Source organism: Adiantum capillus-veneris, chromosome 30, assembly GCF_014529385.1.
Source record: "Adiantum capillus-veneris isolate H3 chromosome 30, ASM1452938v2, whole genome shotgun sequence".
Taxonomy (NCBI): domain Eukaryota; kingdom Viridiplantae; phylum Streptophyta; class Polypodiopsida; order Polypodiales; family Pteridaceae; genus Adiantum; species Adiantum capillus-veneris.
The window spans coordinates 1651499-1668674 of NC_140960.1; the positions used below are offsets into that span (position 1 = coordinate 1651499).

Here is a 17176-nt window from a genome sequence, read left to right on the forward strand (position 1 = left end):
GGGCTATTGTCTGTGGCACCCAAAATCCAACAAAGTAATTCATGTGATTTTCAATGAATCAAAAAATCACAAGAAGCCCATCAAAGAAGTTGAGTACAGACGGTTCGTTCTGAGGATGTAGCCTCCGAACCAACTCAGTTCAGTAGTGTTGCACCTAATCCTTAAGTGCAAGATATTACTATTGCTCCAGGGAGAGTAGAGTCCAGCAATCAAGCACTGAGATGCTTTGTCAGAGTATCACGTGCACCCGAGCGGTTTGAGCCAGGTATACATCATATTTTGGTCACTAACAATGGAGAGCCAACCTGTCATAAAGAAGCTATACAAATGGACGATAGTGATAAGTGGGAGCAGGCTATGCAATCAGAATACAATTCGATTGTGGCCAACGAGACATGGAATTTGGTTGAATTACCAAAAGGCAAAAATCTTTTACCTTGCAAATGGTTATACAAGAAGACGTATACAGCAAAAGATCATGAGCCTGGGTACAAGGCTCGTCTAGTTGCCAAGGGGTTCAAGTAGCAAAAAGGTGTGGATTTCGATGAGATTTTCTCTCCAGTAGTCAAGATGACTACACTTCACACTGTGTTTGGCTTGGTTGCTATCCAAGACATGGAACTTGTCCAAATGGACGTGAACACAACATTTCTTCACGGGGATCTTGATAAAGATGTCTACATGAAACAACCAGAGGGCTTCGTATGTGAAACCCAAAAGCCAACGAGGACAGAATTGGTTTGTAGACTTAAAAAGGCACTCTATGGACTCAAGCAAGGTTCAAGGCAGTGGTATCAAAAATTCAACAAATTCATGCAGTCTTAGGGTTACATAAGAAGTCAAGAGGATCACTGCTTATACACAAAAAGATGGAATGATGGTTCTTTAATCATCTTGATCTTGTATGTAGATGATATGCTTATCACAGGAAAATCAATTGATGAGATCAATTAGTTGAAAAAGATGCTAAGCACTCAGTTTTCCATGAAGGATTTGGGAGATGCCAATCATTTTCTTGGTATGCACATCAAGAGAGACATGAAACGTGGAATTGTTGAATTATCTCAAGAAAAGTACATCCACAAAGTCTTGCAATGTTTTAGTATGCAGGGAGGGAAGTCATTGAGTACCCCAATGCAAGCATACTCCAAACTTAGCAAGGAATATTCTCGCAAAACAGTGGTTGAGAAGGAGGAAATGGCAAAAGTGCCATTTTCTTAAGCAGTTGGCAGTTTGATGTATGCTATGGTAGCCACAAGACCAGACATTGCATATGCAGTGGAAGTGGTTAGTAGGTACATGGCAAACCTTGGCAAGAAGCATTTGAAAGCAATAAAGAAAATCCTCAGATATTTGAAAGGTACAGGTAAGTGTTTACACTTCAAAAACAGTGATGCATCTATTGTAGGTTACACAGATGCGGATTATGTGGGTTGCGTGGATCGTAGAAGATCCACATCTAGCTATGTGTTCATGCTTGTTGGAGCAGCTATCTCTTGGAGGTTGTGTCTCCAAGACTGCACGTCTTCATCTACCACTGAGGAAAAATATGTTGTTGCGTTGACGCAAGCAAGGAAGCCATATGGTTAGCTCGTCTAGTGGGAGATTTGGGCATTCACGAGGTTCCAATACTATATTGTGATAGTCAGAGTGCCATTGCTTTGGCAAAGAATCCGGTGTTTCACTCAAAGTCGAAACACATAGAGGTCAGATACCATGTCATACGAGATGCATTGGCTGGCAAGCACATCGACCTTGTCAAGGTTCACACTGACGACAACCCCGCAGATGCTCTCACAAAGAGCCTAGCCTCGAAGCGATTTACACATTGCATATAACTTATGGGTGTAGGATGAACCCTAGGCGATGCTTCATCAACTTTGTATAAACTCACTATATTGATGCTACTATTGGCCACCATGACCTTCAAGTGGGAGGTTGTTGGGGTGTAGGCCAGGTGGCCGTGGAAACCACTCTTACTCACATTTTCTTCCTAATGAATACAGGGAGAGAAAAAGTGAGAGAGTTGACTTCACTCTCTCACTTTTCTCTCCACTAACCCAACTCCCTCTGTGTAGCTTCTCCTTCATCCCCTTTCGCCTTCTCCTTCCCTCTCTTGCACTCACCGCACAGGATCCTAGATCCCCATAGTGTTTGTGCTGACGACGTCTCCCAAACACCAAGTCGAACTTGTCACTCTACTTTGGAAGTATGATATGGACTAAAGAGCAGACATGCTTGCGACAGCTAAATCTCTCGAGCACCAAATGGATTAGTCATCCATTTTGGAATGATGTCGCAGGGTAAAAAGGGATCCTCTACTCGCTAAGAAACATGGACTAATGACTAGGCTTTATCTTCTCTACCTCATAGTCGAGGACGACTATGATTTCAAGAGAGAGGTAATGTCATAAAATATAATATCTAACTTTACCAAATGATTTTCTCATATTAAATTGATCATTTAATATGGGAAGATAAAAGGGGAACAAGAGTTAAGATATAGATATGTGCTTCTAGACCTATCTCAATAGGGGACTAAAAGGAGAAATGGTTGCATTTCAATAGGGGACCAAAAGGAGAAATGGTTGCATTTCAATAGGGGTCCAAAAGGACACGGTCTACCAAAGAGCAATGTGCAATAAGTGCTTCTAGATTTACCTGAGCAAAGGACCAAGAGGAGAGATGGTTACATCTCAATAGGGGTCCAAAAGGAAGTAGTCTATCAAAGAGCAATGTGCATTTAGTGGAGCTTAAAAGATCTTAGGGTTAGCTTCATAAAAGACCTCCAAAGGCTAGTGTTAAAAAGTCCTTTGATCTTAGGCATGCTAGGGCTGACCTTGAGGTGGGAATCTTACCCAAGCATGAGGTGCTTGTCATGCTTGCTAACTAAAGTGCTTAAATTGTTTGTGGGAACCTTTCCTAAGCTTGAGGGGCTTCTCATGCTTAAATGACTAAGGTTCTTGAAGTGTTCAATTCAAACATAAACTCTTAAGAGGCATAAACAGTTTCCATGCTTAAATGACTAGGTGCTTGAAGTGTTCAATTCAAACATGATATCTTAAGAAGCATAAAAGAAACATGTCATGATCTTCCCCATGTGGCCCTCATGATGTGCTTAAATCCTATTAGATAGGCTTTAAAGGGGTCCAATGAGAATTTAGATGCATAAAAATAAAGAATTAAGCTCTTTCTCTCAAAGAGGAAAAAGAGGACACATGTCCAAATGATATAATTAAATAATACGAGAGAGAGAGAGAGAGAGGTGGACCAAGCATGAGAGGGGGTATACTCTCCCACACACACACACACACACACACACACACACACATACTCTCATTGTGTGGAGTGCAAAGTGCAAGAGCTCCATCTCCTTCTGCAAGCTTGTTGAGAAGTGGAGAGCCTACACCAACACTCTTGGCTATGGAATGCAAATCCAACCAAGAGACATGCTTCAATGATTAAGATTGTCATCTTCTTTATCTTCATTACTATGCTATTATGCTATGCTAAGCAAGAAGAGTGACGATAAGTGAGGAACTATTTCTTTCTCCTATGGATGATTCTTCTTCCTACTCCCTACCCTCATTCCCCGCTAGCTCTCTCTACCTTCAAAGGTGTTTGAGGCCTTGGGACTGAGGCCGGGGATGGTCAATGCTTTCACAAATTTTATGTTATGCTTGTGATGCATGAATCTTTCCATCTTCATAGCATCACCAAGGTCACAAGGAACACAAAGATTGTATTGTACCAAGTCTCTCTTGATGGAAGAATCTATAATACAAACGCCTTTTGGAGGGGGGACGGGCTCCAAGTAAATCCAGTCCTCAACTATTGTCATGTTCTCTAATACTCTCTCTTGCAAAAGTATTGTTCATGCCAAGTTAATTAAGTACTATGTTTATGTTGCTACCATCATTAAGTTCACCCTCTATGTTCTCAAAGTAACCTCACAAAAATGCTCACTCTAATTCTCTTAATTCCGCTATTCTCAAAGTTTATAGGCCATTTCCATTACATACGGGATGTCTGGATGAGGAATTTTCACTAATCTTGCATTGTATATGAGAAGACATGAGTTCATGGAGGCTTTTGGTGTCCATCATTTTGGGTGTGGATTTCCACTGGGATGGCACCACTCTAACCTCATATTTTGTTGTTGTTCTCCTATGAAGGATGGCAAAGTCCATAGGGAGTGTGGTTTTCTCTCTTCAGATGCTATAGACCCAGCATCTTTGTGGAGAGATCGTATCTCTCCAGGGAACTCATGATCCATATTGATTTCAGTGATCGATGTAGACTTGAAAATCTCACTACCATCTTTGCGGTTTTTAATTGTTTCCCACAAGGATTGTGGCCATGGCTCTTCCACTTCTGAATAGGTTGTAACTCTTGAGACTTGGTCTCATCCGTCAATCCACTTTAGACCATTCAAAAGTCAACATGGAAGAAGGCTCTAGATAAGAGGAAATGATAACACCCTAGGGATCGTGTACGTAAAGCCCAAGACTAGGGTGTTACACATTTGAATATTCAAAGAAGTCTGAGATTAGCTGCAAAAGAGCGAGATGGAAGGAAAGTGGATGGATTTAGAATGCCCATCCTCGTGGATCTCAGTCATTTTCATAAGCATGTTTGGAATTTTGGAATACACTAAAATTCAAAGAAAGGGGAGGAGGAATGTAAGGGTGGGAACAAGCCTTATTCAGGCGCTAGTACAGTCATTAGGATCTGACAGGTATCAAATACATTTACCACAAAGAAAGGGGAGGAGGAATGTAAGGGTGGGAACAAGCCTCAGTCAGGCGCTAGTACAGTCATTAGGATCTGATAGGTATCAAATACATTTAGCACCATAGATGTATAGTGCATAATCAGTCAGAGCCCAAACCGAGTATCTATAAATAGGACCCATTACTTCATTTTGTGGGTTAGTGATTCTACAGTTTAGAGTTTCCCTTTTGTAATTGCTAAGCAATTGCTATGAGCATCATTTAGCTCTTTCATAGCTTTATCTAGTGCCCCATTTATACACTTCTTGGTATCCAAATACATACCAATTCTACTCTCTTGTCTTTAAAGATCCATTTCAGCCTTTATCTAGTTTGTCTGCTGATATTTGAAGTCTCAATATTTGATCTGATCTAGTTAACTCCAAGTCTTTGACATGGGATAGCTGCCAGTAGTGACTAGCTCATTCCACAAGGATATTTACAAAACACGATTTGGAGATCTCAATCCTTATGCCTACGTCAACAACCAAAGCCAACGTATAGGCCATATTCATTTTATCTTCACTCAATTTTGCTTTCGTTATCCAAGAATTCTATATTTCACACTTTGTCTCACAGTGGCCTCATCTTTACTGTATAGAATAGAACAACAAGAACCAAATACTACTACTAGAACACGACAATCCATACAACAAGAGGCAACGGTTATCGACTACACAATGTACTCCATCACTTGCCGACCAAACGAGCGAAAGTACATAGGTGTAACAAACAACTACAATAGGAAAAATGCATAATACACTAAAAATCCACCTTCGAAGATGCGTATCAATGTATTGCGCTATCAGTCATTTCTTGAAAACTTTATTTTTGAAAAGCTCTCTACTTGTAGAAATATCCTTGTAGCAAGTACTCTAGAAAAAAAAATTCATTTATAGATTTAATAGCACAGGGTCTGATGGATATAAAAATTTGCAAGCTCATCCACCACATTGCAAAAAATACACGTTTTTGAAACAAGCAGGAAAGATATAAACTATTTTTACTTTTATTGTGTCCGTCACATTTTCTCTCCTTTCATTACTTGTCCCTCATTGATTGTCTTCTACTATCCACTAAGTTGATCCATTATCAGTAACTTGCTCGCTTCTTCAAGTCCAAAAAAATTAAAAATTAAAATGGCATTGCCTTCCACATGCTTCACTTATAATTACTAACATGATAATCTACTTTCTCATCGTATATCCTTTGAATTTATGTTAGTGTTTACAATGTCTTTTACGATTCACTAAGATGGTTCTTTATCAAAAATATATTGTTACTTCAACTCTACAATAAATAAAACCTACATTCCCTTCCACATGGCTCACTTAATGTCAATATCTTCTCATGCCTTATTGGCATGATTGTCTGCTTTGAAACTTTGAAACTGTGTATCTTTACCTTGATTGTGTAATACCATTTTAGGGAACGCTGGCTAAAAAAAGCTTTGCCACTTGGCACATAGCTATTGGCAAAAGAAAAAGGGAGCATCCACAAAATAACACCAAAAAAGCTTTACACTGTGCATGTTGATGTGCTTTTGTGAAGTAAGAAGACATCGACCCTTCGCCCATTGACCCTAACGCCAAAAAAGCTTTACATTGTGCATGTCGATATGGTTTCGTGAAGTAAGTAGACATCCTGACCCTCCATGCTCGATCTTACCCTCCTGGTTGTCCTCTTTCTTTTCACTCTCTGTCATCTTCTTATTTCCCATGGTCCGCGTGAACAAGAGAAAACTAAAAGTTGAGAGTGTTGGTGAAGAAGGAAGGGCTACATTGATGTTGGAATACCTACCAACATTCCTCAATAGGAGAGTGAGAGCAAGCTAGATGCAAGACATGGCACAAAAACAATGAACACATGAGAATGAAAATACAGCTCCAAAGCAGCTAGAAAAGCTGTTGGGTTGATGCAAGTGACAGTGTTCAGAAATCTAATGTAGGGGATACCAAGTATCCACAAAGTAGTGAAATCTATGTGAAGCCATAGGATGTTGAACTTAAATTATCTCAAGTAGGATATTTGCAAACTTTCAATGGGTCCCATAAAACCTTTCCCGCGATTCTAGTTCTTGATTTTATACCACAATTAGAGATTTTCCATTGCTTCTAAGAACAGCAAATGTGCCACTTTTGAGAGGAAAAAAAGGATTGGATTATCTAATGCTCAAAAAACCCTTGACATTGAATCCATAAAAGAATTGATTTTTGCTCTACTGCCACCCATGCAAAATAGAATATGGATTACTTTAGGTAGGAGTATTCACAACGAGGTTGCTAAACAACAAGGGTTGCTGAAGAAACATGTGCTTGAGGTTGCCTTGGTCGATATGTATACCAAATGTGGCGCCCCCACAAAAAGTTTTGGTTCAACTTCCTACTTGGAATGTGGTCTCTTGGAGTGCATTTATTGCAACATATGCCCAACATGGCCGTGACAAGGAAGGTATGGATTTTTTTCACAAGATGAAAAACGAAAAGGGTCCCTCTTGATGCAATACTTATGCATGAATCTTGAATGCATGTGGTATTGTGTGAGACATTGTTGTGGGCGATAGTATTCATAATGAGGTTGCCAATCAAGGGGTGGTGGAGAAACATGTTATGCTTGGAGATGCTTTGGTCAATTGTATGCTAAATGAGGTGCCCTCACAAAAGCTCAAAAAGTCCTAGATGAGCTCCCTGCCTAGGATGTCGTCTCTTGGAGTGTGTTGATTACATGGGTTGTTGAAAAAGATCTCATGCTTGGCAATGCCTTGCTTGACATGTTTGCTAGATGTGGTGCACTTCAGAGAGCACCAGAACTTCTCAAAAAGCTTCATGTCCAGAATGTGGACTCTTGGAATGCACTTATTGCAGGAGTTGCCCCACAAGGGCAAGGCAAAAAAGATATAGTCTGTTTTCAGCATATGCAAAGCGATGGCCTCTCTCCTGATTGCAGGATTTGCTCCACAGGTGTAGGGTCAGAAAGCTCTAAGCTATTTTTAGGAGATGCGAAGCAAGAGCCTCTCTCCAAAACTTCTCAAGAAGGTTTCATGTCCAAAGTGTGGACTCTTGGAATGCACTAATTGCAAGATTTTCCCTATAGGAATAGGGCTCTATGCAAGATACTAATATGGGCATAAAAATTCTTGCTGATATTGTTAGTCAGGGGTTGTTGAAAAAAGATTTCATGCTTGGCAATGCCTTGGTTGACATGTTTGCTAAATGTGGTGCCCTTAAGAGAGCACAAAAAGTGCTCGAGGAGCTTCCTGTCCGGAGTGTGGACTCTTGTAATTCATTGATAGCAGGATTTTCCCTATAGGGGCAGGGCCAGAAAGCTCCAGTTTGTTTTTAGCAGATGCAAAGCGAGGGCCTCTCTCCACATGCAATCACCTACGCATGCATCTTGAAGGCATGTGGCTCTACACAAGATGCTAATACGGGCACAAAAATTCATAATTGCATTGTTAGTCACATGCTGTTGAGAAAAGATGTCGTGCTTGGCACTACCTTGGTTGATATGTATGTCGAATCTGGTACGCTTCAGAAAGAACAAAAAGTGCTTGAGGAGCTTCCTATCAGGAATGCCGTTTCTTGGAATGCATTGATTGTGGGATACGTGCAATAGGAGCAGGGCCAGAAAGATCTAGGCTATTTTTGACGGATGCAAAGTGAGTGTATCTCTCTAAATTCAGTCACCTATACTTTCGCCTTGAAGGCTATGCTGTCATCTTGAAGGCATATGGTATTACGCAAGACACTGATGTTCATGATGAGATTCTTAGCCTGAATTTCCTTTCTTTTGGCCCTATGCAGGACACAATAGGTAGTGATCACGCACTGAGGGAATAAATTTAGCCTTTCAATGAGGAATGTGGACCAACGACAAGGCAAGATCATCTACTAATGAAAAGAAGATCTTTGGATGAGGAGGATGATCATGGCCCTTGTAGGTGACCACTAAAGAGAACGAGTTTACCTCAGAGATGGATGCGAAGTCAGCCTATGGGACAAATCATGTGTACAACCTATGCTTGCACCTCGAAAGGCTATGTCCTTGGGGACTCTTGGAGAAAGACGTCGCGCTTGGCCGTGCTTTGATTGACATGTATGTCAGATTGGATGTCCTAAAGACTGCGAGTTTGTGTGTGTGTGTGTGTGTGCGTGTGTGAGCCTACGGACAGACAATATGGCAGATTCAGCCTACCCTAAGACGAAGAATATCAAAAGTAGTGGAGTTTTTCCTTGTACAATTGTATTCTTTTTATAATAAAAAAGTCCAACACTGGAGGAGATGGATAAGTCCTCTCATTTGTGATGCGAGGTCATAGAGTTTCTGGTGAAAGCCTCGAGGAGAGATGTTATAGAGCCATCATTATAAGCTATGCCATGCGATAAAATCCACATAATGAAGCAGTTATTTACTATCAGTTATTTACTTCTTGCCGTATACATAATGAAGCAATCAAGGCAAACTAGTTTAAATTTTCACCTCTCCACCGTCCAACTCGCTAGAATCTACTCCATTTTTGCTTCCCGTCGGGTTATCTGCAACTCGAAGGAATTTTTTTTGTTCTAAGTCATCAGGTTGAGGCATAGTCTGTGCGCCTTGGAGATGGCAACGACAATGATGCTGCTGCGGACACCATCTCTCCTTCCTCTTCCTTGCAAACCAATGAGGGTTTGTGCACGCCCATCCAGCTATGTCGTTGTTTTAAATTCGGCCCAGAGTAACGCAGCCCGTATCTTTACGTCGCCTATTTGCGACACCCTACTCGCCATATCCAAAACACTTACACATACACAGAGACTCGCCCAGGCAATGTTGAGTGCTATCGGGCGAGTGAGTTCCAGACCGACCCCCTGCGAAGGGGCGGTGATTGCAGGTTTGAGAAGCAAGCTTTCGATCGCAGGGACACTGGGCTGCTTTGCCGCTATTTCCTCAGGCTCTGTGAGCACGCCATTGACTGTGGTTGCTTCGGGAATGGCGAAATGGCTGGAGCTGTACAGTGGTGTGTTGATGTTGAGGGTACTTCTCAGTTGGTTTCCCAACATACCGTGGGAGAGGCAACCATTGCAGGCAATTCGGGATATGTGTGACCCCTATCTCAACCTTTTCCGTAACATCATTCCGCCCCTTTTCAATGCATTGGATGTGAGCCCCCTTCTGGCCTTCTTGGTTCTTGGTATATTGACCTCCACTCTCAATACTGCTGTCCAAGCTTAGCTCACCGGTGTATCCATGGCCCAGGTGCTTTATCCCTTACTTTTTTTCATTTATTTACCATTTGTTCAGTTATATGCAACAATGTAATCATTAGTAAGATCTTCTTATAGTTTGCATTTGTGTATCTTTGTGCGGGTGCATACATGTACATGTGCATTATGTATTGAGATATCCAGTGATGCTCTCCACAGATATTCTTGCTTGTTTTCCATGTTTGTTCAGTGAGGGCCCTGCTCAAGAAAGCCCCTTGATAGATGCCTCATTGTGCTGGGCTACAAGATGTTGCATGTTTCCTGGCTGTCATAGCCTGCTAGTTCGGTCTGGGTATGTGGATTTGTTTGAGTGTGTGTGTGGGAGCATGCACTGGTACCCAGTTCTGCGCTTTCTTTTACATTGTGAAGTTTTGTAGGAGTTGCAAACAGTTGGTGTTAAGTAATTTTTTGTTTGTGGTGCCTTGAGGTATCAACTACCCTTCTGTTTTCGTCTATGCCTTTATCAAGTGCTATGGCTGAGTCTATCCTGCTTCTGTAAGTATTTCATCTTGTAGATCTTTGTATCAATTGATGCTCTGTGGTTGTGTGTGTGTGTGTTGGGGGGAGGGGTGTGCACGAGCATATTCAGGAACTGTATGCATGGTGACTTGTGGTTATATTGTCTTGTGAATAACTATTCCGAGTCTAAGGGCTTATACTTTCCTTGTGACCGTGAATCGGGGTCTACATGTATGAAATTTTTGTTGTTTAAGAGGTTGACGTTTAGAAATCAAGTCTTCGCACCATGTAATCAATGCTATGCATATGATTCTTCAAGAAGACAAGATGATATCTTCAGTGGATACTCATTTGCTCATAGAGTATAGGTTCCACTTCCTTAATCACCAAGGGGTCCACCACTGATTTGATATGGAAGGAGCTTGTTCTGAGCTTGTTCTCATGGTGTTGGATTAGCAGGACCAGCTACAGACCTTTGGACATAGACACGGCCTTGAGTCCTTGACTGGACAATTATCATGACAAAAAATCAAAAGCAAGGATTACGGAAGGATGATTTTGTCGAATGTGGTGGAACTTCCAAGAAACAAACTATTTGTCATTAGTGTGGTGAATTAGGACATGTTTGGAGAATTGTTCTGCTCCTGATGATGTGGCATTAAAATTTGGTTTTTTCATCACGACTCACTCGCTTTGTGGTATTTGTGCACGCACTTTGGTTTTAAACCTTCTTCACTATATAGATCTGAAATCAAGAGGGGTTTTTGAGGCGTCAGTCAAAGGCCTGGAGGAGGATGGCAGAGGCAGTTGTTTGAGCTTCCTTGGGAGAGGCAAGAGGACCTATCAAGTCTCTTAAGGATGGTATGGTGGAGGAGGCAAAGGTTTGCTTGGAGGGATAATTGTTATCGGGCTTCGTTGTAGGGCTGTCCATGCTTTTTCTCCATTTTTGTAGGGTTTTCCATGTTATTGGCCCTTAGTAGTGGGGTTGGGTAGTCCCTTGTTGATTGCAATCTTGTGAAAGTTTGTATGCAGAGCTTTGCTCATACACCCTCTTTCTCTCTGTATTCTCACATTTTCTCTCACCTTTCAAGCCCTCCTATATGTGCTCATGACCACGCTCATTTCGCTACAATTTGGCAAGATTGAATGTGGAAGTCGTGTTATTGACTTTATCTATTATTGACTTTATCTATCATCTAAGTCCAGCCATAATTTCTTGTGGAAATTCGGCAACAACTTTCCCTTTCTTGTTAGCCTATTTCTTCAACCTTGCCTTCATAGTCACTCAACCTCTATTTCAATTGGCCAAAATGGAATTCTGTTTCTTGATCTTGTAAGAATTGTCGGAACAGCGTCTCGGAACATTTTTTTCATTTCAATATTTGTGCTTATAATTGTGTGCTTCATTTTTAATATGAAAACATGTTCGGTTTCATTGGGCCATTGTATTTTTTTGAATCCACATCTATATGCCTACACTCTCTCTGTCTACGGTTCAACATGGACCCCAGTTGCCGTTCGGTCTTTTTGTAGAGGCCATGTCTCTTTCTTGCGAGCAGTTGCGCGGCATTGCTATCTCTTTGTTTGGTTCACCAAGACTTGTTGGATCAGGAATACGTCGATACCTTGCTTTTTACATAGTATGATACAGACTGGATGCTCTTGCTACCTTTTGCTTGGCCAGTGGTGCTCTCATCAAGTGGCAAAAGTTTTTTGATTTTAAGGTAGGAGTTGACGAGGATTGCTAGTGGGGTGTGTAGGAACATTTCACTTGGTTAGCTAGAGGTTATACATATAGATATCCCGTTTTTCATGTTGGTATTGATATGTGATATGAGTAGCAATTTGAGCGAGCTCTACAATCTATAAGGCGGAAGTTATGCCGTTGGTCTTCCTTGCAGAGGTAGTGTCACGAGGTTGTGGCAACCACTAACCTTAGTTGTTGGTTTCTTTCCCTTGATTTTTATTTGATTTTTGGGACCCTCTTTTTTGAAGTCACAAATAATCGGACATTGTGTGGCCAGTGTGAAATGGTCGACGGCCGAGAGTTTCACCCGCGGTCGGGAAGGGCAGGTCTCCACAAGATGGTCGGGCCAGTCAGCATTGGAATCCGAGCAGTAAAGGGTGTCTAGGCTCAGTTCAAAGTCCTTTAGGCCCCTCGTGACACTTATAAGTTGGTGGTTACAGGAAATCAACTCAAAAGAGGCATAAGGGACACTTGGCGGCTCCAGAGGATCTTGCCAGATCTACATGAAGAGGGGGTCCCCAAATTGAGAGAGGGGGCTGATTTGCTTCATTGTGAGACTATGTGAGTAGAGGGTGCAGCTGATCACAACTTTAATGGAAAGCTTGCCTTCTCCCTTGCTCTATGTAGCGCGACGATTTGCTCTCGCGCATCTCCCCCCCCCCCCCTTTGCACATATGGTAATGCCCCACTAGTAGGGCTTCTCAGATGACCATGTACAGTTCTGGGGTTTTATGCGCGTTTGCCAAGGCAAGACCCTTCTATACAGGAACCGGATTTGCTAATTGCTAATCCCCCACAGGTACATAAGAGTTCCGTTGCGAAGGATTGCGAAGATGGAGAGTTCTCTTGCGTGAAAACTTGTCCGTTTCAAAGGGAAACTGTCCCATTGCGTGTAGGAGCACCTGAGACACACGTAGACATGTTCGCTCCGCCCAAAACGATGCAAAACAGAAAATTGCAGCCTGCTGTGCTTTTCTGCAGGTTTAGGGTTTCGCACCTAAACTGCAGGACAATGCCAGGGGAGCCTCGGAAAAGCCTCGGGATGCTTAATCAGGACTTTGGGCACCTGATAGTGTCAAAACAGGGAATTACAGCATGCTGAAATTGACCTACAGCTCATTGGAAAGCTTCCAAATCGCAAGGGAAAGTGTCCTTGACGTGTACTTTTGACCTACAGAGGTTTTTTGCGTTTTTATGTTGGCGAAATTGGGTCAAAAACCTGCAGTTACAGCCATGGACAGGTTTGGACAGCTTGGTGAGAGTGAGGTGAAAGTGTTCGGATCGTCTATTCACAATAAGAATAAAGAAATACCGAAAGGGGCGCCAAATTTTGGGGCCTACAGGGTGTCGCTATCTGCTTGGTAGCGCTCTAGCTGCCAGGCCGTGGTTTGTTTGAAGTGTTAATACACAGGTTTATTCGTGATTGGTGAAGTTCCTCTGTCGTAAAGCTCAAGTAAAGTTTTTTTTCAAGTGAAGAATCGGGTGAAATCTAAAGTCTACCGTCTCCTACGGGCCGATTTCATGGTTCCGTTGCTAGGACATAATCACTTTTTCCTTAAAGAGTGAGCCTTGGTTGGTTTGCGGCAAAGACAGAGCATAGGAACTCGGAATTACACTATGACTGATAGAACAAACGATGCCAGGGAAGAGGGTTCTTCTTCACAGGACAGACAGGCTATTGCTCCAGTGTTCGAGGTTGGCGAGAGTTCACGACCACCCCTGTCTGTACCTTTTGTTGATTTGTATGCTCCACAAGGTCAAGGGTATATGACTGGGCAACTAGACGAGGATGCGTTTAGGACACAATTGGTTGCTTCTGTGAATGTGTTCTCTCGGTTGGTGCAGAATCCTAGGTTTATGGAATATCTTCAAGCGCCGCCAGCGTCACGGCAGACAAGACAATTGTCTCATGCAGTAGAGCCTGTTGAGGCTCAAGCTCAGGTCCCTTGTGCGTCCCAACAAGGCGGGGAGCACTCACATGTTGCGGAGTCACGTGGGGCTCCAAGACAAGTTCCTTCTGTCCACAAACGGGTGGTTAGGACGTCTATTCCATAGGCTTTACGAGTTCAACTAACCACCTTTCAGAGTCCACATGTTGCATTAAATGGACAGGGAACCAGTTTTTGTTAAGACTTACACCACTCTGTTGCTTCACATGGTCTACGGCATACTTGTACGGCGAGTATGTCTTCGAGATGGCCACCCATGCATATGTTGCACCCTTTGTCCGGCCGCCCACCTTTGGCACTCATATATATGGGGCCAAGGGGGTACCCATTAGATATTATCTGACCATTGTACGGGTCTTCTTCTCTGGTAGTCATGCGGGGCTGATCGCCCCCTCTTCCACATCTAGCGTTTGTTCTCTCTCTCTCTCTCTCTCTCTCTCTCTCTCTCTCTCTCTCTCTCTCTCTCTCACGGTTCCGCACACGCGCACTCACATGGCATCAGAGTGAGCTCTCCATGGTCTTGGTGCTTCCCGCATGAGGTCCTCCCTCCCAAGAAGAAGATCAGCCACGATTAGCATCAGTCAGGCAAGCAAAGGCTCTTGGTGAGTTTCTGTCGCAGAGAAACCCCTCTCCACCTGCATTTTTTGCATCCCTTGATGGCGATCACCCTTCTCCTCCCTAGCACTGGCTATTACAGACCGTTTCATTGCGACAAAGCCCTCTCTCTCCATCAGCGTTTTCAGGCCATATTTGCGTTTTCTGGGGAGCAGGCTACTTGTTTTTTTTGGAGCATACACCAACGTTTGCTGCACAGAGGGGGAGCGCTAGGCCTATGGCCAACCCTGGATCTTGTCTACTGAAACAAACGAAGAGAGTGGATCTCTCGGCTACATGGACTGCCTACACACGCTCCGACGAACCACCCGACCATAGCCACCATCCGATAGCTCCCCCGTGCTGGGGCCAGCGTCCGAGGACGTAGGCGTGCACCTGTAAGACCAAGCGTCCCATACCACCCGGCCTCACCTCCTCGAGGTGACCTCGTGCACTCCTAGCCTTGGAAGAGGGTTCCTCTTCGAAGGACAGACAAGAAACTCTTATGGTCTTCGAGATTGGCGAGAGCTCACGGCCACGTCAGACTGTACCTCCTATTGATGTGAATGTCCCTCTAGCAGTACAGGGCTTTATGACTGGGCAACTTGAGGATGATGCGTTCAGGACTCAGTTAGTTGCCACAGTGAATGTCTTTTCGCAACTGGTGCAAAATCCAAGGTTTATGGAGTTCTTGCAAGCGCCACCAGTGCAACAGCAAAATAGGCAACCTACACCGCGAACGGAGCTTGTTGAGGCTCAAGCCCAAGTACTTCATGCGACTCAGCAAGATAGGGAACACTTGCATGTTGCGGGGTCAGGGGCTCCAAAACAGGTTCCTCTCGTCCTTGAACAGGTGGATAGGATGCCTATTCCACAGGTTATGCCAGTTCAGCCCGCCACCTTTCAGAGCCCGCATGCTATCTTGAATGGACAGGGAATTGGTTACTAGGCTATGCACCCAGTTTTTCCATCACCCATGGTACATCTTGGGTATTTCGGGGGTAGGTCTGTGTGCCAGAGTATGGCTGGTTATGCGCTTGGAAGTCGGCCGTACATGCCAAGAACAATGTTTGGGTATGTATGGTAGCATCGGCATGCAACAAGGTTTTAAGTGCAACCAGGGTCAGTTTGGGGTGCCACAGGGTCATTTCGGCAAGGTTGGTTTTTGTGCACAGCAGCCAGATATGGCACCTTTGACGCAAAATGTTATTGGCCAAGATGTGCAGATGATGCCTACTACAGTGTCCATGTTACAGACTATTCCGTATGACAATTTGGGGGCACTGGAAAAGCCGAAACCTTACAAAGAAGGTGGTGCAACTGTAAAGTTCAGCACTTTCAATGGCTTTGAGGATAAAGCAAAGGCTCTCACTTTCCTTCGCCAGTTTGATACAGCTTATGCAGGAGGGAATTTTACAGAGGCCTCTAAGGTCAAGAAAGCTGCCACTTTCTTAAAGGACAATGGGCTTACATGGCGGACGACATTGTTAATGCAAGGACAGGCACCCGCCACTTGGGTCTACTTCAAGCAAACGTTTGCATCTGCTTGGCTGTCAAATGAATTTGAAGCCGACGTCACGACAGATTGGCACCGGCTTACTTCGGCTACATGCAAGGGCTTGCTGGAGTACAATCGGAGATTTTGTAAAGCGTTACTCTCAGTGACCTCCTACAGATTTGTGCCATTGACAGAGCAGATAGAGAAGTATTGTTGTGGGTTGTCTAAAGGGCTTCGGGACTACTGTACCAAGAACAGAGTGGCTACCCTCACTAAGCTTATGAAAGTTGCTAACACTGGTCTTGCCTTCTTGAAAGGAGAGGACAGTGGGTTTCCGAGCAACGAGAAAGGAGGGTAGCAAAAGAAAAATTCAGCGAAGAAGCCCAACGGCTCCTGAAGCGTCACAGGGGTTAGAAAAGGCCACCAAAGATAAGGATTCAGCACGGACTTCTGGAGCGCAGGCAAAGAAACAGAAAAGGAAGCCTTTTGTGTGCAAGTCGCTCGAGGAAAAGAAGGTCCTAATGGCTGAAAATAAATGCTTTATATGGAGCAGCCTGGTCACTTTGCTACCAATTGTCCACAAAGGAAAAGACCAGCTGACTCAGATGATAAAGAGGACCAGAAAGGCAAGAAGCCTAAACCCACGGCAGGTTTGGTGCCAGATATGGTGGGTGAACCGTAATAGGCCCAACACAGATGCCAGTGAGTTATGCAGGGCGATGCCAGTGAGTTATGCAGGGCATGGGGTAAAGTTAGGGATCAGACGGCACTCATCTTCTTTGATCCAGGTGCCAAAGCCAACTTTATCTCACCAGAGTTAGCTATGAATGTCACGTGACACATCCAACCCTATGTGTCCGTGGACAAGCTACAACATGATCAGGGTTCAGTCAGTCCAGTCAGTCTAGATT

General features: G+C 43.6%; 1 protein-coding gene across 1 annotated transcript in view; it reads left to right on the forward strand.

The window, feature by feature from the left end:
• Positions 1-9278: 9278 nt before the first annotated feature.
• LOC147417429 (ylmG homolog protein 1-1, chloroplastic-like) overlaps positions 9279-17176 on the forward strand; it is a 46737-nt gene continuing 38839 nt past the window's right edge. The window contains exon 1 of the mRNA XM_086507401.1: positions 9279-10010. Coding sequence (XP_086363527.1) covers positions 9375-9986 — 612 coding nt within the window. The 5' untranslated portion in view covers positions 9279-9374 and the 3' untranslated portion in view covers positions 9987-10010. The remainder of the gene's footprint in view (positions 10011-17176) is intronic.